At 43.5% G+C, this 22,414-nt stretch overlaps 1 protein-coding gene across 1 annotated transcript in view; it reads right to left on the bottom strand.

Moving 5' to 3' along the window:
• Window positions 1–3,692: 3,692 nt before the first annotated feature.
• The window catches only part of SV2C (synaptic vesicle glycoprotein 2C), a 226,014-nt gene continuing 207,292 nt past the window's right edge, over window positions 3,693–22,414 (bottom strand). Inside the window, exon 13 of the mRNA XM_037000252.2 lies at window positions 3,693–6,156. Within this exon, the coding sequence (XP_036856147.1) occupies window positions 5,973–6,156 (184 nt within the window). The 3' untranslated portion in view covers window positions 3,693–5,972. The remainder of the gene's footprint in view (window positions 6,157–22,414) is intronic.

The following is a 22,414-nucleotide window of genomic DNA, read 5'->3' on the forward strand; positions in this document are numbered from 1 at the left end:
TTACCTTTGTTTTTAAATATAATTTATTTAATTGTAAGTTCACATAATTTAATTTTTAATAATGACCGTGTCTCAACTGGCTTGCACAATTCCTGACACCACGGACTCTGAGCCAGGCTGAGTCTCTAGCACATCACTGGCTTACAGCAACTGTAGCCCCTGGGAGCAGGCTTGGCCAGTCACTCTCCAGGTACCTGAAAGCTGCTGAGGATTGTGCACCCCTTCTTGTAGGGCAGGCCGCTAGCTTGGCATCAAACCATGTCTGAGTCTGAACAGAGAGCTGACGGCTACATTCTCCTGCTCCTGGTTCTGGCCCTCTTGGCCCCGAGGAATGTAGTAGGGTAGGCAGAGAAGGGGCATGCTGTAATCTCAGCATTTAAATCTGAATGGAAAGCACCAAGCAGGACCCTCTGCAGGCATGGAGAGGTGCATCCTCCTCCCACAGGATATGAATTCTGAGAACCTCGCTGCAGACTTCCTCATCTTTCAGGAATCAAATGCCAAGCTCTCAGACTTCTGCCCCAGAGATAGGCCTCTCAGACTTCATGCCAGTGGTGCCCATCCAATCAGCCACAGGAGTTGAGAAGCAGTTAGACATCTAGCCTGGTACAGCACGCTGTGTCAAAGCCCACAGTCTGGTGCTCACACTCCTGCACCTGCTCCCAGTGACACGTTCTCCACCCTCTGGCCTCCACCACAGGCATGGCTGCACGTTCTTTAACACCAAGTGCCCCAGTAAAACTTGGCCTCATTTTTGTATACTGCTGGAGTTAAGAGGTGATGAGATGGGGAAAGGAGGAAGAATAGAAGAGAAAGAGAGGAAATGAGTGTGAACTGCCTGGAGGAGGTAAGGGGAAGGGATTTCGTAGGTAAAAAGGAAATTAGGCCTCTCAGAGAGGACGGTGGGGGAGCCATTGACAATCACCCTCTCTGCTCTGCCTCCCCGCAGGCCCCAGAGCCCAAAGGTCCTTTGCAGCTTCAAGACTCTTTGCAATGACCATGAACTGCTTTTAAACTAAAATCTTAAAATCTCCTGCCACTAACTGTCAGCCTCTGTTTTCTGGGTGGCTTATCTGCTGAGGGTAGAGAGGGAAAAGCCTCTGTAGGGATATCTGCAAAGACAGTTGACTCAGTCACAAGTCTTCACAATCAGAAAGGAAACACCCTGGGAAGCTGAGGCCAGGGGACGTGGCAGCAGCTGCGGGATCTGCTGACTCTGCTCTGGAGAGAAACGCCATTGCTGCCTGCTCTGGAGCAGGCTTCCAGCTCTGCCTCTAGTTCCAGGCCATGAAAAGAACACCTCGGAAGAAACTGGGTCTTTACAAAATGCTGTCTATGCTACTGATTCTTAGCCTCAAATAGTATCTTAGTGCGATTTCCTGACAAGATAGTGAAAGAAATAGTACATGTGTGATTCTGTTTTTCCCATTTTCCCAGTAGTAGTCAGCAGTCCCTCCAAGAAAATCCAAGCAATTGAGGAGTTTTCTCCTCCTGTCAAAGATATTCCCAATTTTGGGGTAGTTCCTGCACTGCCCATCATAGGCTGTTAGTTCTTTCAAATTTGGGAAAATAACACTTTGTATTTATAGGGAGGGTTTCAACAATGGGGGTTTCACTGTGGGATCCCCATTACAGATACCTGCTCTTTTATTCCCCCTGTTCTGCTGCCCTCACCTCTGCAAATGGCCAAGTACCTTCATGTACACAGTGCCTTAACCTTGCACATGGGAGGTGCTCAACAAATATTTATTGACTAATCACATGAAAGGCTGACAGATCATTGGCTGCTCTGCTCAGCTCTTTTCCCCACCCAGCCCTGCTAGCCTTAAACAAGGGCCTAAGCAGACCCATGAAATGTACACTTGTCACTCAAAATTCTGGGAATATTAAGCGAGATTGAGGTATCATTTGAGAAAGACCATAGAAAGTTCTGGCAATGGCTGTGAGACACCAATGATAGGAGGAATGGTCAATTCTGAAAGCAAAAGAAGATTTCCCAGGGGAAACTGTCAATCCATACCTGAGACAAGGAAGGGGCACATACTACATCTAGGTGATACTGACGATTTTCTGTCTACCTTACAAAGATTAAGAGAGAAGCTTTACTAAAAAAGTTTTGGTTGGCAGAGACAAGAACTTTAAGAAATGTATAGTCCACTTCAGAGTGCCTTACTGTATGGATTTCTTCTTGTTGCTGCAATGTAAGTGTAGGTTTGGAACTGGATTAAGTTCAGCATAATATTGGGGTTAAAGGAAAACAAATATACAGCCAGTATGTACCTTAAGCCCCCCATTATCCTTCTGATACCAGGTGAAGGCCAAATTCAGACATTTCCTTTCATGCATGAACAGGTAATGTGTCTTATTGAAGCAATAGGTAAAGGTCTTTTTGATACTAAAAATTGCAGAGTATCAGATTCTGTTTTGGTTGGCAGAGGGAATCAGAAAGTATTCTCATGGAATGCATTTGAAATGACACCAGAGTCTAGAAAGTCTCAGCTGTGCCCTCATTTCTTCACTGGAACCTTTTCAACGATTATCTTGGGGTCTCCCTTCTGTCACTACATTTCTTTTCCTACCTTTCGGGTGGTATCTCAAGACAACCAGAAAAGCAGCTAAGCGGTTTTCTGTGCAAACCTGAACTCTTGATTTGGTGAGATTTGTAAGTGTAGGAGCATCTTCCAGTTTGGGTGATATCAATTAAAAACTCAGTTTTTGAAGGCCTTGGTCTACTTAAGACCATGCATGTTCCAAGAATAAAATGGAGTAAGGAGACAGGAGAGTTATAAGATTCAGCCTGTGTGATAGTATTGTGACCAGAGAGTCTTCTAACCATGTATATCTGGCAGGGTCGGCCCCTTTCCTGGGCAGGCAATGATAACAGCCCAACCAGCACTGAATTGAGATAATGCCCATGATGCTAAGCAGCTGGCAGCACAAACAACACAGGAACTGTGTTCTCTGGCCTATCCCACAGGGGCTTCCTGAACAGCTTCCTGAGCTCTTGTAGGCTCACCTATCTCTTAGTTTTTCAGTTTCTCAACTAAACCGATTTGGTGCTTGTCAAGATGAGTTTAGTCTCAGAGGATGGTAGATAATAATAAGATGAAGCTATTTTCATGAAGATCTAGAATCTTGGAATGGTCCCAACAGCAAAGTCAACCCAATCCTTTACTCTATAGATGAGGAAACTGAGGACCAGAGATGTTCAATGACTTACATTCTCCCTGGCAACATCTGGGTCTCAGCGTTGGTTAGTGGGGGAGTATGGGCTAGGCCCCACCTCTCTTATCTCCCAGGGTCAGGTCTCTGCATGTGAGATCATCCCTGGCTGCTGGGTTTGGCATTCTGGATTGATTTCAAAGAGCTACAAAGAAATTTTAGATAGAAAAGCAGTTAGAAATATAGGAGCAAGTGGGACTGCTTCCTAGGCTTTCATTGTCAGGCACACTCTCATTTTCCTTCTCCGACAGATGAAATGGGATTCTGGTTGCATGTCCAGTGCCAGCGGCCTCCTACACTGACAGAACTGTGAGCTGTTCAGTTGCACGGCTGTGTCTTAACCCAGCCAACCAAAACAAGCCAGACAGGCCATACCACATACTTTCGGAACAACCTGAGCTCTTTCACAGAAAATCACCGTGAGGAAGGCAGAGAAAACTGCATGAAAGGTGGAGAAGGTGGCAACCAAAGGTTTGTGACCAGGCTGTCCAGATTAGAATAGACCCCTCTTGGCCCACCTGGGAGGCTTGGATTTGGTGACAGGAAGGCCGAGAAAGGTCCTTCTGAAGGGGGATGCATGGTGGCAGGTTTCATGAAGTGGGGTTCTGCTGGTTAATCCTATTCAGACCCAACCTAGAGTTACAATAAATTCTGTAGAACTTCTTTGCAGCTTGGGAGATACTTTATGCATTTAGAGCTACAACAGACATTTAAAAGTAAAGATGGCCCAGTAAGCAAGCTGAACTATCACAGAAGACTAGAGACAGCAGCAGCATGTACATTCCTATTTTTCTTTTGAATGGGTTGATGGAGATACACACCTTAGTTATTACTGCTCATGCTACATTCAACTACAACAACCTGCTCAGGTCCCCAGATATGCCTTTCCTAGGAAGGTAAATCAAGGGGTAGGTAGGTGGGGAAATAAATCATATGGAAGAACCATTCAAGGTGCTCTCTTGGGTTGTTTGACTGCTTTGTTCTCCAATAACATTACGTGAGGCAGGAGTGAGGGTAAATTCAGTTTCTTTCCCTGCTTTGTTGATATCGGTCTAATAGACCTCATCTAGTTTTAATTGATTCTCCTTCTTCTGCCCCCTTTGCAGTTTTGGGTTTGAGTTCCCCTGAGCCTGTGTCCCCAGGGAACCACCCTCTTCCTCCAGCCCCCAACACCAGGCTGCCCCCCTTACAGACCTAAACTACCGCAAGGTGGGTCGATGTGTGGCTTTTGTTAATGAAAGAAGCCTTTCCCAGGGCCTGACTCTGCCTCTAGAGCTCTATGAGGGTCATTAGGGAGGGGAGTGGCAGCAGAGAGGCCTTGGGGGTTAAGACAACTTTGAAGGTAATGGCTATTAGAAACAAAGGCTCTCCTTTCCCAGAGGCCTCAGGGCTGTGGCCTGCTGGAAATGCCTATAATAAGGAACGAGGATAACCCTCTAACAACACAGAGGGCGCTGAAAAAAGGAATATTGTTTTAATATGGATTTATTCCTGGCTGCTGGTCATTGCTGCAATTCTACTTGAAGAGGCTTCAGATTTCAAAGACGAGTGAAAAGGAGGAGCTTGCAGCCAGGGCAGACGAGGGGGGTGAGAAGGTCACCGAGCTGACTGTCCATGGGAATGTCCTGCGCTGACCTCTCTCTCTCAGGCCAGATTCCAGAGGTAAAAGGAGCAGCCAAACTACAGCAGGAGATGCTGCCCTTGTTGCCAGAGGGCCCCTCGGCACGCAGCAGGCTGTGCTTCCACAGAGCCAGCAGCCAGGAACACAATGACCAGTGCATCAGCCCAGTGGAAGTTACAGGAACGAGGCCGCTTCAGGGCAAGTCCCGTGTCAGCTACCTGGGGGCACTGTCGCTCAGGAAAGTGGTACTTTCGAGGGGAGGTCGTTTGGATGAATGGAAAAATCAGGTAGGCAGACCCAGTTTTTAAGAAGTGACTTTTTTTTCCTGAATCTGCTATCTGGCAAGATCAATGGCCACTGGGGGTGGGGGCGGGAGGTAAACGCAGGCAGAGCTCTCTGTCTCTGGTCTCTGATTCTCTAACATTCTGGCCACCTGCCAAAATCATAGACACTGCCGTGGTCCCTTTTCCTCCTATTTTTTCAGCAGTTCCATCGGGCTTTCTGGCAGCAATCTTGCTCCCGCACCCCACTCGGATCGTTGCCGCAGAGCCCTTATTTTTCTGGTCAGCAGTCACCTTAATTGTCACTGCCTGAAGAGAGCTCCACCCAGCTCTGTTTGGTACCACAGGGTTTTCTTTGAAATGTCTGCTGTCACAGTGAGAATTGCTGGGTGTCCTTTTCTAAGTAAACAGGAAATATCACTCTGAAAAAAAAAATCCCTTTCCTCAGCACAAATGCAATAAAATGCCAACTTATATTTCCTGTGAATGTTGAACGACGAGCAGGATCTAGTCCTTACGGCAACACAGTCCTCTTCTTGGCTTCTAAACCTTCAGTACCCAGCAGCTCAGAGAGGCCTGGCTGACTAGGACACTTAAAAATGCTTCCACTGATTTTTGGGAGGCAGCAGGATCACAGCTGGGAAGGATAACAATGCATGGAAAAAAACCTGTGCAAAATCACATTTAAGGGGCAAGACGTTATGCATCTAAATTTTAGTCACAGCAAGAGTCACTGGTTCTGGTATTTGACCACCTTCCTAGATCTGAAAAATCAGAAGCCTTGAGTCAGCCAGGAGTGTTGACGCAAGGCAGGAGAGAGAAACACAGGATGGATGGCTTTTTTCCTTTTACATCAGGACCTGGGTTCGTGTGTCAGGCAGGCGCAACCCCACCAGTCCTCCACACACGAGCACAGTGGAGGCCAGTAGGATGGGGATTGATTTGGTGATGTTGACCAGAGAGCCAAATATGAGGTTTCCAAGGACAGCTGCTGCTTTGCACAGCGCATTCAAGAAGCCAAAGCCTGTTGCCCTGCAAAGGAGAGAGAGAGACGATCAAGGCTGAGAAAGTGACTCCCAAGATTCCCACTTTAGACACAAATGTACTGTAAGGTAATTTGCAAGGAGATTGTTTTATATATCATTAGAGCAAATAAACACTTGTTTATATCTGGAGGCAGAGAACTCCAACTGTTGGTATTGTTCCTTCAGTCCTCTGCTGACTTTTCAACACCTAGATTGAATCTTATACTGCCCACAAGTTCCTAGTTATCATGAAAAGAAAGAGAAAGGAAATTTCAGGGACTAAGAAAAGTCTCTTCTTTCTTCTGGAGTTAAATTAAAATGTATGACAATATATATGTATTTTTTGACAATATAGTTCTTTAGATTTTTTTATCTCTTGCTTCCACTTAGCTTGATTAATGTGGGATATTTTAAATAACTAAAGCTCATGGAATTTACAGAGAAAAACAGGTATGAGGGGGTTGTATTTTCCATCTTTCTGGTACCATGAACTGAACTATCTTGCCCTCTTCCTGAATATTTTTGGTAGCAGGCAGAGCTGGGTGGCTAACCGGTTGGCTAGAGACACATTTCTTACAAATCCTCATCAGAGTTCTATGTGAGAAATCAAGTCCAAGAAAATATTACAGAGGAGAATCAGACTGTAGGCCTAGAGAAGATCTTGCTTACTCTGCTGGCATTTCAAATGCATGGGTATTATGTAAATAAGATGCATCCTATTTCTTGAGACATTCTTTGGAAAAGACAAATTTTATTATCTTTACATGTGTTGAAGGTGATTCTACTGTGGTCTTCTAAAGCAGGAATCAAGATACCACTGACATCATGAGGTAACATGAACTCCCTCTGCCTTTATGCCGGTTCAGTTTTTTTTGTCTGTCACTGAGCATATGTGTGTATTCGAGGCATAGACTATGGAGTAATTGTTGGATAATACATTGGTCCCCCTCCAGAGGGCAATGCATTCTGTGTGCTGTAAAATGCAGCATCCAGTACACACCTTTCTTTGAGTGTGAGTGTGTAAGTGTGGGTTTTCCTTCGGCAAGTCATAATAGCTATTGTGCTGTACCTGGTGGTATTTTCTACAGTGCACAGATATTTATTGTGGTTACTACCCAGCCATCCCCCTTCCCACACCATGAAAGGAGCAATACTCCTCCTGTGCTGCAGGGCCAAGCCTATGAGGTAGTTAGCCCAGGGCCAAGGCTTTTGCTAGTTAGAACAGATGTAGAAAAGGGCAGCAAGTGAGGGCAAGACACCTAGGAAGTCGAGTAAGCAGGCTTCGGCAGTGCGGCAAAGTGACCAAGTGTTGGAATGTGGAAGGGGTGTAACCGAATCTCTGAGCAAAACAGGAACTTTTTAAGAAGAGGGTAAGCTAATTTTGTATTCTTCTTCTTTTCGGTTTGTTTTTAAAGAAAAAGCCTATAATATCAACATTCACCCGAAAGATGAGGAGATTTCATATGTGGCAACTATTTTCAAATGAAATTGTTGAGGCAGCCTGTTGGGTGCTGAAGGAGACCTCTGTAGAAAGACGTCACTGTCCACCGCCTCCCCACCTCTGTGGAGATGCCGTTTGGCAGGCTTGTCTTTTTTAATTCATAGACCTTTTGGAGCAGCTTTAAGTTTCCAAGAAAACCAAACTGAGTGAAAAGTAAAAAGAGTTTCCAAAAGTAAAAAGAGACCCCCTTCCTTCCCACCCATCATTAACATAGGGTGGTGTCGTTGTTTACAACCAGTGAGCCAATATTAATACACCATTATAAGCTGAAGTCCATGGTTTACACTGGGGTTCACTCTTGGTGTTGTACACTCTATGGGCTTTGACAAATGCATAATGGCATGTGTCCACCGTTACAGTATCACACAGAATGGTAGTTGCACTGCCCTGAAACTCCCTGTGTTCCCCCCACTCACCGCTCCATCTCTCCCTGACTAACCTCTGGAAATTACTGATCTTTTGACTGTCTCCACAGTTTTGCCTTTTCCAGAAAGTCATATAATTGGATCATATAGGTTATAACTTTTTCAGAATGGCTTCTTTCAATTTTTTAAAACTACATTTTAGTTTCTAGATTGTAGAGTAATAAATTACCAAATATATCTTAGGGTGGTAAGATACACACTGTATCTTTCTGGGAAAAGTGGCTAGTGTGTATGCTGTTGATAAGAGAAAACATTCTTTCATATGAAGAAGCCTCTTGAGGCTGAAACTGAAGAATGACCCATGCAGAATTCACATCTGTATTAAAATAACCGTATTTTCCCAAGCTATAAACCTCTGGTATAACTCTGAACAGAGTACGAACTACAGGTGGCTATCTACTTATATTGCTGAAACTGCAGTGGAGGAATGGATGACTTTCTGAGATTTCTGGGCAGCACTAGAGATACATCAGGAGCATTTGATATCTGAAGCTTCTAAAAAAGACGATCAAATCCTTATTTCCCAAGAATCTCCTTTTTCATTCACCAAGTAGAGGCAGTTTTTCAGAGGAAAATTTGGTGTGGATACAAAGCATACGGCCTCCTTAAATTAGTCATGGCATTCAAGAAAATATTTCCCTTGGATAAGTAAATTATTTCATCAAATACTTGCAGCTGAAGGGTGTGATTTTCTATGCATCTCATGCACTGCGATCTATATGAGAAAAATCATTCCCAAATGTGTCTCCCTTCAGAGTTATCTGTTTATAAAATTAACAAACTTTTAGTTCATGTATTCCCTTGTTCTTCCTTAAAGGGAAGCCATTAACGTCTGCAGACACAAAGCACAAGTTACCTTGGGCTCAGAAGTGCTGAGGGTGGGCACTCAGTCGGGGGAGCCCTGACTTGACTTGCTGACTTCTCAACAGCAGGACAAGCTACCGTCCTTTTTACCCCAGACCAAAGATGTTTGATGTTCATGCTTCTCTCACCCAGCACTGAAGACAAAGAATGATCTGTTTTCTTTCTATAAATCCATCCCTTGTTTCCCTACCTCTCCAGTAAGAATTCTTTGTTTTCAATGCTTACTTAACCTACTGAAATCTTTTCCGCGGAAAATCTTTTCTCGAGCAGTGCCTGGGGCTGCAGCAGCCTGTTTCCATCCCGTGAGCGGCTCTCCTCCCGGCTCTGCCTCCTCCCCTAGGCAGCGGTGCAGGAGCCGCTTGCGGGAGCGTGGGTGCACTTAGCTCAACTGATGGGGGCGGTAGCTGCTGGCACGTCCCTGACTGCAGCTGGACTGTGGCCTCTTGGCCAGGCCTTCACGATTTCTAAATCATTTTATGGGTTCTAAATCATTTTATGCTTTAACTGCGGGTGGGGAAAAGGAAAGTGCTGGATCCATTCTAGGTAAAGTGAGGATAGCTTTGCCTTCACATCCAGCTTCTTACTTGAATTTTCTGACTTCATTGTAGGGTCACCGTGGGTTTTCAGAAGCTCTTGGGAAGAAGAAGGGATGCTGAATAACAGCAGCCTTTAGGCACTGCCTGGCATATATTAGGCAACAGGCCAGGGTTAGCCATTGTTTTAAGCATTGGCTGAAATATTTGCCCTATTGATTGATGAAGTTAGGAAAACAGTATAAATGTTACAATTTGAAAAGGATTGAAGTGGTGTAGAAACAGACTCAGCTCATGGAGCTCACCTATTAATGGGTAAAATGCAAGCATTGTCTTTGTCAAATCTAAGCTTTTGGAAAGGAATTTCTTCTGGACAACCAGTCAAATCATTGGTACAAGTCAGGAAAGGAGTACTCAAGGCTTAGCATAGGGCATTTGGAAAGTACAGACAGTCCTTAAATCAGGAACACAGTCATCCCCCCTTATCTGCAGGGGATACATTCCCAGACCTCCAATGGAGGCCTGATAGTCTGAACCCTATGGATACTATTTTTTTCCTATACATACATACCTATGATATAAAGTTTAATTTATAAATTAGGCCCAATAAGAGATTAACAATAATGAATAATAAAATTGACCAATTATGACAACATACTCTAATAAAGATTATGTGAATGTGGTCCCTCTCTCCAGCTCTTGAAATATCTTATTGTATTGTACTCACCCTCTTCCTGTGGTGCTGTGAGATGATAACACACCTACATGATGAGATGAAGTGAGATGAATGACACAGGCACTGTGATGCAGTGTTAAGTCATTACTGACCTTCTAACCATATGTCAGAAGGAGGGTCATCTGCTTTTGGACTGTGGTTGACAGCAGGTAACTGAAGCCATGGAAAGTGAAACCTTGGGTGAGGGGGGAGACTACTGTATACTGTGATTCAAAGATTCATCTGAAAGTTGGCTTTTAAAGACACAGAATGAATTTCATTTTTCTCATAGAAACAATATAATGATGGCTAGGTTCCCAGATTAACCTGAAAAAGCTATTTTAACACTGAATCCACCTGAGCTATTGGACTATAAAATTGAATATTTGTCTAGTGAGCAAATTGGTTCCTAATATAGTCCTAAATTACACATTCTCCTATGCATTTACTAACTTAACAATCATTATTAATCATCTATTATGTGTTAGCACAGTCCTAGGCACCAGAGATCCCCAAGTTAGTAAGATAAAGTCCTATTTTGCACTAAGATGGATGCAAAAAGATCATGATGACAACATGCCAAGTGTAGTGCAGTGCTAAAGACACCCATGGGGTACTAGGGGTGCAGAGGATGGGAGCAATTCAGGCTGGGGCTGGGGGCAGCTGAGGGAAGGCTTCTCAGAGCAGATAGATGAGAACAGAACTGGTCTTGAAAGAAGAGGAGGAACTTAGAATGTGGGCAGATCTGGCTCCCAAAATACTCTCACAGCTTACTTATCTCCGTGGTACCCCACTCAGGTCTGCCTTAGACACCCCCAACAAAGGCTGCTTGGGTGCCACATGGCCTGCCTGCCTCCAGTCCCCAAACGAGTATCCCACCTCCTCACCCAGCTCTTCTCAGCTGAGGGTCAGAACAGTAATCTGGGTGAAGAGGGGGTGGGGGTGGGGCGGCAGGACACCGACATGTATACCCATAGCATTGCCCCATGGTGCTCAAACCTGGGTGTGTTAGTCTCATCTGCACAGCTTTAAGAGCACAGTGACAAGGCAATCCCAACGTGCAGGCCTGTCCCGCAGAAACTGACTTCATCACTCTACTGCGAGACAAGGTGTTGGTATTTTTTTAGAAGCCTTGTGTGATTTCTAAGGTGTATTCAAGTCTGACAGCCCTGCAATTCCCCCAGAGATATCTGCATTTTTAAAATTGACTTGAATTTATTGTTATACACTAAAGGAAATTACAAAAGCCAAACATCCACTTCACTTCCTCAACAAAGGGGTTTCGTTCCTGAGTCCCCTTTAGTGTGCTTCCCATCATACTCATATTTTTATGTCATTGGATTTATTCCATTTTGCTTTCTGCTTTCACCCCCAACATTAATAAAACTGTCCCATGTTGTTTATGGTTTGTTTAACATGAAATGATTTAGCACATAACCGTTCTTTCTGTAATTATACTATTGGATAATTAGAGGCTTTCAAAATTTGGGGGAATGTAAGTGATACTGCAACCAACACCTTTACACAGAAGACCTCCTTCATTTGGATGTGTTCATTAGGGAATGTCAGGCAGTATAACACAGGCAAGGAAAAAGGTTAACCATCTATGGGGCCCGGGGACTGAGGGCAATGAGGTGGGCTGGGGCCTACAGGCAAGGCATCCCACCCAAAGACTTTACCCCACCTCTTTCTTCTCCCGCCCTGCCCCTGCTCTCTTTTTATTCTGCTCTTCACAGCTCATTCCCCCCCACAGGCAATCCGCTTCTCACCTATCCCGAATCATTTCCTCCTTTCCCAGCTCTGACTCAGTTGCTGCCCAGTTCAGCCATGGAGGCTCTGCCTGCTGGATGACGCTCTCCTGACCGCCCCTCTCCTAAGGCCTGGCTTGGACCAACCTCAGGGCTCTCCTGTCTAGTCTCAGCTTGATTTAGCTTCCAGCCATGTCTTCAGGGCGGGGCTGGGCAGACTTTACATTCACTAATCATAACCACTTTTAGGACCGGCACAGAGGTGCATACGATATTTGTGAAATGATCTAGGGAATTTCCCGACATCTTTATGTTGGAAGTAGATTTCTATAATGGGCTAGGCTGTCATCTTGCTTTTTTAGAGGAAAATACCTAATTTCACATATAAGTCAGAAAAGACTGAACTCAATTGCTTTCTGATCTTCAAAGAAAGAGAACGCTTGTTTCATCCAAGTAAGTAGGGGGCATATGTGTGTGGTCTGTGCGTGTCCTTCTTTACCTGGGAAGATGGCCTCCTACACCACCGCACGAAGGCTCTCCTCACTCACCAAGTGGAGAAGGACATACGAGGAGTTGTAAGCCAAGAGGAATCCCTGGGCCCAAGCAGCCCCCCATCTCCCTCCCATCCCCACCACCATCAAGGATCTTCCTATTGCTTGTTTCTGTTTAAATGCAAATATTCATGGACAGGTAATACTGGAAGCTTTTGTGTCTTATCATTTATCTGACTTGCCCTTCATTTCTCAGACACAGCCCCAGAAAAATGAAAGAACTAATATAAAGCTACCCAGCTGTTTCCAGGCAGGCCCTGCACCTGAATTCAGGTCTCCTTCACAGGGATGCTGCGGAACGGGGAGGAGAGGAGGAAGAGGGTCCCCAAAAGGCAGTGTGGTGAGGGGCAGAGGAGTTGCAGCTGAACAATTGGGAAGTCACAGTCTGTGGATGGCAGAAGTGGAATAGGGACACAGAAGGGCAGCTGGAGGTACTGAAAAGGAAGTGCCACCTTACTCAGAGTTGGTCCAGAGCTCACCTTGGAGAGGGGGCCAGACCCCATGCAGGGAACAGAACTATAGCTCCTAACCAGCTGAATTTTAAAAAGCTGGCTTCCTTCCTAACCTCCTTCCTTCCTTCCTCCCTCCCTTCCTTCTTTCTCCCTGCTTACCCGCATCCACCTTCCTCCTTCCTTCCTTTTCTTTCCATTCATTCACCTGGAGTCACACAGCAAATAAGGAAAACAAGGTTCTGCACTCAATGAGCTCACATTCCAGTGGGTGACAGACAGGAAACAAATCAACATACACCCTAACATCCTATCATCATATGGTCTAGGTGGTTCACTTTAAAAGTATTTCAGGATAAAGAGAAGTTGTTTCTACATCCTAGAATTTAAAACATGTTAGTTAAGATCAACAGGCCAGAGATGGTTATATAGGGCTTTACATACCATTCAAGAAATCTGCATGAGGTTTGTTAGTGAACAGAGAGGTGATTTTTCATTGGTGATATGAGTAGTTGATATGTAGTTGCCTGGAAAGAATGTTCTGCCCTTAGCATGATGGGTGGATAAGTATCCTCTGAGCTCAGCAACCTCAAACTGGTGAATGGTACCCTTTACCTAGACTCCAGATTCTAGAGCCCCCTGCACCTTGACACTTAAAGGTACACTCTGCTTCCTGACCAGCCCCAAGTCTGCTGTCACTTTGTTATGAAGACTCATGCATTGCCCTTTCACACAAGGGCTGGTTGAGTCCCAGTGGCCGGCAGACAGACAGACTTCTCTGGAGTCAAGAACCAGCTGTATTACTGTTTTTGTGCCCATTCACACATTTGGGGGGGATTTGCTGCCCTTGTAACATACCACCCAGGGTGAGGTTGTGGGTGAAGGGGACATATACTCCCCACCTCCTCACCAGAGACTTGGCTGAATGGCCAAAGTGACTCAGGTCACATAAAATAGAAACATATAATGATAAGATCTATAAAGAAAAATAAAGCAGCATGAAGGGACACAGATGGAGTGTAGGTTGCTTAAATAAGACAATTAAATGAAAGATCCCATCACCTCAAAATCTTAAAAAAAATAAGTTGTGTTTTCATCTTCCTGATCACATACAGAATCTCTTCATTTTCTGTCTCAAACAACTGAGGCACACAGCTGGTCAGTAGGAGATTCAGGATTCAAGACCTTCAGAACAGAGTCAGGGAGGGAATGGGGAACTTCTCTGGCTAAAAAAATCAGTCCTGGTGGAAGAGCTTAGGTTGGTTGATTCTGGGCAGATATTTGGATTTTAGCTCTTCAGAGAAGAAGACCATGGCAGGGCGCTGGGTGACAGCAGCTGCCTGGGATGAGCAGGAATGACAGGTGGGAACAATCGGGTGCTAGCTCTCAAATCCTTTCTGGGGTCAGTGTGAAATGCAGCATGTGTAAGAGGGAAAGAAGGAAGAAGTCGGCAGCCAGAGAAAGCTGGGCATGCTGCGGGAGAATTCCTGTGAGATGGCCCGCTGGGCTGCGGCGCCCTGTGCAGAGCTGGAGGCCAGCAGGGAGAGCCTGGGTTTCCTCCCTTACAAGGTGGGCGCCCCTGCCCTGAGCTCCATGGAGGAAGGGCAAAAATGGCCACTGGCCATAAGAACACAGGCAGTGTGAGCAAAGAAGCCCCCCCACCAACACAGGGGGACAGCACCCCCTGTGTGAAGTCACTACTAGGATGCAGAAGGACTTGTGCTCTAGAGCTGAGTTCTATTACAGAGAGCATGTGTCTATTACATCGGGTGGGCTACATTTACGGCTACACTTCAGGGGGGTTAAAACCCTGACCAAGGAGAGGCGAAAAAGGAGGTGAAGGGTGGTGGTCCACCAACAGTGGCTAAATCCAGGTCAGCCTCTCAATACATATGCTTTAGTCTTTGTAGATTCCAAGATAAAGGAAAAGTTATTTTTTTTTTCTAGGTATAATAGGGGGCGCAGGACTCCCACCAGGCCTGACTGAACCCAGTAAATAGAATGTAGCTTCTGTCGGCATCTTCCAGTGCTATTCCAAAGAGGGAGGAAAGTATAGGCGGTGGCAGGGCCTGGGTGAGGAGAAGTGAGAGACACAAAACGTTCTGCGGACCCAACGTGTTAGATGGGTGGGACTCCTGCTTGGATTGTTCTATCTCAGGCACAGCATCACATTCATATTTCCCATCTATTACAACAATCACACGATTATCCATTGCCATTTCTTTTTAACTTGTTCAGGGTTTTATTTATTTATGGAGATTTTATTCATGCATTCATTCATTCATTCATTTATTTATTATTAAGGTATTATTGATATACACTCTTATGAAGGTTTCACATGAAAAACAATGTGGTTACTAAATTTACCCAAGTTATTGAGTCCCCCCTATGCCCCATTGAAGTCACTGCCCAACAGTATAGTAAGATACCACAGGGTCACTATTTGCCTTCTCTGTGTGACACCATCTTCCCCATGATCCCCCCACACACCATGTGTGCCACTTATAATACCCCTCAGTCCCCTTCTACCTCCCTCCCCACCTGCCCTTCCCCACCCCTCCCCCTTGGCAACTGCTAGTCCCTTCTTGGAGTCTATGAGTATGCTGCTGTTTTGTTCCTTCAGTTTTGCTTCGTTGTTGTACTCCATAAATGAAGGAAATCATTTGGTACTTGTCTTTCTCTGCCTGCCTTATTTCATTGAGCAAAATATCCTCCAGCTCCATCCATGTTGTTGCAAATGGTAGGATATGTTTCTTTTCTATGGTTGAATAGTATTCCATTGTGTATATGTACCACCTCTTCTTTAGCCATTCATCTACTGATGGACACTTAGGTTGCTTCCATATCTTGGCTATTGTAAATAGTGCTGTGATAAACGTGGTGGTGCATATGTGTTTTTGAATCTGAGAAATTATATTCTTTGGGTAAATTCATAGGAGTGGAATTCCCAGGTCAAATGGTATTTCTATTTTTAGTTTTTTGAGGAACCTCCATATTGCTTTCTACATGGTTGCACTAACTTAGATTCCCACCAGCAGTGTAGGAGGGTTCCCCTTTCTCTGCATCCTCTCAAGCATTTGTTGTTCTTAGTCTTTTTGATACTGGCCATCCTAACTGGTGTGAGGTGATATCTCATTGTGGTTTTAATTTGCATTTCCCTGATAGTTAGCGATGTGGAGCGTCTTTTCATGTGCCTGTTGGCCATCTGAATTTCTTCTTTGGAAAATTGTCTGTTCACATCCTCTGCCCATTTTTTAATTGGGTTATTTGCTTTTTGGGTGTTGAGGTGTATGAGTTCTTTATATATTTTGGATGTTAACCCCTTCTCAGTTATGTCATTTACAAATATATTCTCCCACATGGTAGGATGCCTTTTTGTTCTGCTGATGGTGTCCTTTGCTGTACAGAAGCTTTTTAGCATGATGTAGTCCCATTTGTTTATTTCTGATTTTGTTTCCCTTGTGCATTCAAGAAAAAGTTGCTCATGTTTTTATTCAAGAGATTTTTTCCTGTTTTCTTCTAAGAATTTTATGATTTCATGACTTACATTCAGGTCTTTAATCCATTTTGAGTTTACTTTTGTGTATGGGAATAGACAATAATCCAGTTTCATTCTCTTGCATGTAGCTGTCCAGTTTTGCCAACACCAGTTGTTGAAGAGGCTGTCATTTTCCCATTGTATATCCATGGCTCCTTTATCATATATTAATTGACCATATATACTTGGGTTTATATCTGGGTTCTCTAGTCTGTTCCATTGGTCTATGGGTCTGTTCTTGTGCCAGTACCAAATTGCCTTGATTACTGTGGCTTTGTAGCAGAGCTTGAAGTTGGAGAGCATAATTCCCCCAGCTTTCTTCTTCCTTCTCAGGATTGCTTTGACTATTCGGGGTCTTTTGTGGTTCTATATGAATTTTAGAATGATTTTCTCTAGTTTGTTGAAGAATGCTGTTGGTATTTTGATAGGGATTGCATTGAATCTGTAGACTGCTTTAGGCAGGATGGCCATTTTGACAATATTAATTCTTCCTATCCATGAGCACTAAATGTGTTTCCATTTATTGGTATCTTCTTTAATTTCTCTCATGAGTGTCTTGTAGTTTTCAGAGTATAGGTCTTTCACTTTCTTGGTTAGGTTTATTCCTACATATTTTATTCTTTTTGATGCAATTGTGAATGGAATTGTTTTCCTGATTTCTCTTTCTGCTAGCTCATTATGAGTGTATAGGAATGCAACAGATTTCTGTGTGTTAATTTTGTATCCTGCAACTTTGCTGAATTCAGATAGTAGATCTAGTAGTTTTGGAGTAGATTCTTTAGGGTTTTTTATATACAATATCATGTCATCTGCAAACACTGACAGTTTAACTTCTTTTTTACCAACCTGGATGCCTTTTATTTATTTGTGTTGTCTGATTGCTGTGGTGAGGACCTCCAGTACTATGTTGAATAAAAGTGGGGAGAGTGGGCATCTTGCCTTTTTCCCGATCTTAAAGGAAAAGTTGTCAGCTTCTCGCTGTTAAGTATAATGTTGGCTGTGGGTTTGTCATGCATGGCCTTTATTATGTTGAGGTACTTGCCCTCTATACCCATTTTGTTGAGAGTTTTTACCATGAATTGATGTTGAATTTTGTCAATGCTTTTTCAGCATCTATGGAGATGATCATGTGGCTTTTGTCCTTCTTTTTGTGGATGTGGTGGATAATGTTTATGGATTTTCAAATGTTGTACCATCTTTGCATCCCTGGAATAAATCCTACTTGATCATGATGGATAATCTTTTTAATGTATTTTTGAATTCAGTTTGCTAATATTTTGTTGAGTATTTTTGCATCTATGTTCATCAGGGATATTGGTCTGTAATTTTCTTTTTTGTGGTATCTTTGCCTGGTTTTGGTATTAGAGTGATGCTGGCCTCATAGAATGTGTTTGGGAGTCTTCTCTCCACTTCTACTTTTTGGAAAACTTTAAGGACAATGGGTATTAGGTCTTTATTAAATGTTTGATAAAAATCAGCAGTGAAGCCATCTGGTCCAGGGGTTTTATTCTCAGGTAGTTTTTTGATTACCAGTTCAATTTCATTACTGGTAATTGGTCTGTTCAGATTTTCTGTTTCTTCCTGGGTCTGCCTTCAAGGTACTATTTTTCTAGAAAGTTGTCCACTTCTTTTGGGTTATCCAGTTTGTTAGCATATAATTTTTCATAGTATTCTCTAAAAATTCTTTGTATTTCTGTGGTGTCAATAGTGATTTTTCCTTTCTAATTCTGATTCTGTTTATGTGTGTAGGCTCTTTTTTTTTTCTTGATATGTCTGACTAGGGGTTTATCTGTTTTGTTTATTTTCTCAAAGTATCAGCTCCTGCTTTCATTGATTCTTTCTATTGTTTTATTCTTCTCAATTTTATTTATTTCTGCTCTAATCTTTATAATGTCCCTCCTTCTACTGACTTTGGGTCTCATTTGTTCTTCTTTTTCTAGTTTCATTAATTATGAGTTTAGACTGTTCATATTGGATTGTTCTTCTTTCCTGAGGTAGGCATGTATTGCAATATACTTCCCTCTTAGCATGGCCTTCGCTGTGTCCCACAGGTTTTTCAGTGTTGAATTATTGTTGTCATTTGTCTCCAGATATTCCTTGATCTCTGTTTTTATTTGTTCATTGATCCATTGGTTATTTAGAAGCATGTTGTTAAGCCTCCACGTGTTTGTGAACTTTTTTATTTTATTTGCATAATTTATTTCTAGTTTCATATCTTTGTGGTCTGAGAAGATGGTTGGTACAATATCAATCTTTATGAATTTACTGAGGCTCTTTTTGTGGCCTAATATATGATCTATTCTTGAAAATGTTCCATGTGCACTTGAGAAGCATGTGTATTCTGGTGCTTTTGGATGGAGAGTTCTGTAGATGTCTGTTAGGTCCATCTGTTCTAATGGGTTGTTCAATGCCTCTGGCTCCTTATTTTCTGTCTGGTTTATCTGTCCTTTGGAGTGAGTGGAGTATTGAAGTCTCCTAGAATGAATGCATTGCATTATATTTTCCCTTTTAATTCTGTTAGTATTTGTTTCACATATGTAGGTGCTCCTGTGTTGGGTGCATAGATATTTATAATTATTATATCCTCTTGTTGGATTGACCCCTTTATCATTATGTAATGTCCGTCTTTGTCTCTTGTGACTTTCTTTGTTTTAAAGTCTATTTTGTCTGATAAGAGTACTGCAACAACTGATTTTTTCTCCCTATTAGTTGCATGAAATATTTTTTTCCATCCCTTCACTTTTAGACTGTGTATGTCTTTGGGTCTGAAGTGAGTCTCTTTAGACAGCATAGAGTTGGGTCTTGTTTTTTTTATCCATTCAGTGACTCTATGTATTTTGATTGGTGCATTTGACCATTTATATTTAGCGTGATTATCGATAGGTATGTACTTATTGTCATACAGGCTTTAGATTTGTGGTTACCAAAGGTTCAAGGGTAACTTCCTTACTATCTAAGAGTCTAACTTAACTCACTTAGTATGCTATTACAAACACAGTCTAAAAGTTTTTTTCCCCTCCTTTTCATCCTCCTCCATTCTTCATATATTAGGTATCTGTACTCTTTGTCTATCCCTTTTTACCTCTGACAGCTATTTAACCTAAGGAACACTTCCATATATAGCAGTCCCTCCAAAATACACTGTAGAGATGGTTCATGGGAGGTAAATTCTCTCAGCTTTTTCTTATCTATAAATTGTTTAATCCTTCCTTCAAATTTAAATGATAATCTTGCCAGGTAAAGTATTCTTGGTTTGAGGCCCTTCTCCTTCATTGCATTAAATACATCATGCCACTCCCTTCTGGCCTGTAAGATTTCTGCTGAGAAGTCTGACGATAGCTTGATGGGCTTTCCTTTTTATGTGATCTTATTTCTCTCTCTGGATGCTTTAAATAGTCTGTCCTTATCCTTGATCTTTGCCATTTTAATTATGTCTTGGTGTTGTCATCTTTGGGTCTCTTGTGTTGAGAGATCTGTGCACTTCCATAGCCTGAGAGACTATCCCCTTCCCCAAATTGGGGACATTTTCAGCAATTACATCCTCAAAGACACTTTTTACCCCTTTTTCTCTCTCTTCTTCTTCTGGTACTCCTATAACTCAAATATTGTTCTGTTTGGATGGATCACTGAGTTCTCTCAGTATTCTTTCATTCCTGGAGGTCCATTTTTGTCTCTGTGCCTCAGTTTCTTTGTATTCCTCTTTTCTAATTTTTATTTCATTTATTATCTCCTCCATCATATCTAATCCGCTTTTAGTACCCTCCACTGAGTTCCTCAACAACTGGATCTCTGTCCTAAATTCGTTCCTGAGTTCTTGAATATTTTTCTGTACCTCCAGTAACATGTTTATGATTTTTATTTTGAAATCTCTTTCAGGAAGATTTATTAGTTCAGTCTCACTCAACCCTTTTTCTGGTGTTGAGATTTTGCTTTGAACCAAGTTCCTTTGACATTTCGTATTTGAATGTGGTGCCCTCTAGTGCCCAGAAGCTCTACTCTCTGGAGCTGCTCAGCCCCTGGGAAAATGTCGGGGTTCGCAGGGTGGTGGAGTTGGTGCCTGGGGGTTGGAAAGAGCTGTTTCCTGCTTCCCGGCTGCTATGCCTGTCTCCACTGCCAGAATCAGTGGGCTGAATACACAGTATAAGCCTGTGACCTTTGTGTTTGTAGCTGCTGTAGGCAGGGCTTCCCTCTGGCTGGCCTGATGTCAGAGCAGGGACTGCCAGTTGTGAGCCAAGTGTGGGCTGGCCAAGAGTAGGCACAGCAGGCTGCATATCACGGTGGGGGTCTTGGAACTGCATAGCCAGTCAGAGGACTGGAGTGCCTGAAGATCGTGAAAGCTCCCAACCTGCTGGGCAGAGTGCACCTGGACAATTTTGTGTACTTGTTCTTTCTCCTGAACACTAAGCTCCATGCAATCCTTGCTCCTTTAGCAGCCTTCTTACTTTTAGGAAGTCTCTCAGACTGCCTGCCCAGATCAGCCGAATATAGATCTCTGTTTTCCACAAGCAGCTGGAATCTCTGTCTCTCCAGGTATTCTGCCTGTGTTAGCCTTCCAACCCCAGTAAATCACCAGAGCATTATGCAATGTAAATTCATGCTCCCAAAGTAGATCTTCAGGACTAGGTGTTCAGCAGTCCCAGGCTTCTACTCTCTCTCTGCTCTGTTTCTCTTCCTCCCACCAGTGAGGTGGGGTGGGAGAAGGGCTTGGGTCACTCCGTGTCATGGCTTTTGTATGTTACCCTGTTCCATGAGGTCTTTTCTTTCCTCCAGGTTTATGCCATCTGGTGCAGCTTTCTTTCCTGTTGCTCTTTCAGGATTAGTTGTATTAATTATGTTTTCATATTATATGTGGTTTTAGGAGGAGTTCTCTGTCTCACCTCTCACACCGCCATCTTTAATCCCATCTCCTCTCTACTGATTTTTGACACAGGACAGAGGTTGAAGTGTGTTTGGCTGATTTGACATCATAAAATACTATATAATTACTCATATATTCAATAATGCCCAAACTTCAAAGATCCACCATTTTGCTCTGCTTTTCATTTCTTCCCTAATGATGCTCCTCTTATAAAGTAGTCCTGTCTTCCAGCCTCAGTACCTGTCTCAGCCTCACAGATAAATACCCAACTGCAACTAGCTTTTTCCATCTTCCTAAGTTCACCCCACTGGCCCCTGAAGAACTGCAGGTAATCCTCACTCCTTCAAGGCCATGCCTCAGGAGTAAGAGTCTGAGGGTAAAGGGACCTGCAGGGACCACTGGTCTCAGTCATTGTGGGAGGTCCTCTGGGGCACAGGGAACCTGGCCTTGAGAAGAACCCCCAGCTGTTACTACAGATTGGGAGAAAGGTAGAGATCCAGGTGAAGGTAGTCTGTCAGGGTGAGCGCATGAACAGAGAGGCACCTCCCTGTCCCCCAGTTCCCATTGTAGTTGGCTCTGCCATCTCGCCTCCACCTAAGCCAAGTTCTGGCCCTAGGTGAGAGAAAGAGCAAGTCACGCCAGTGAATAGTACTGAGGATCAGCTGCAAGCTGCTACTGGCCCACTGTCCTAAGTACAGAGTTTACAGAGAATTCTAACTTGCAAAGCCCTTCCTCAGAGTCAAGCCTCAGTTTTCCAGATCTTGACACCTGCTTATTACTTCAACTACTTGTTTACAGGCTGGCTTGTCGTTTTCAAGTCTCCTGGTCTGAGTTCCTGGACCATTGAACTCTGTCTCTTAGTCTGGTGTCTAACCCTGCTGCCTATATACCTCCTTAGTTGAGGTCTGGGTGAACTCAGATCTTCTTACCTGGATGGATGCAAGCCCAGGCTTCACATCTTGCCTTCTCAGACACATTATTCCTCTGTGGGCCTCCTTTCTTCTTTTGACTTTTTTGTTTCTTTTCTAGTTCAAGTTTCCTTTGACTTGAATTACCTGAGGCCTCTTGAACCTACCACCTGAC

This window comes from Manis javanica, chromosome 1, assembly GCF_040802235.1.
Source record: "Manis javanica isolate MJ-LG chromosome 1, MJ_LKY, whole genome shotgun sequence".
In the NCBI taxonomy this organism is placed as follows: Eukaryota; Metazoa; Chordata; class Mammalia; order Pholidota; family Manidae; genus Manis; species Manis javanica.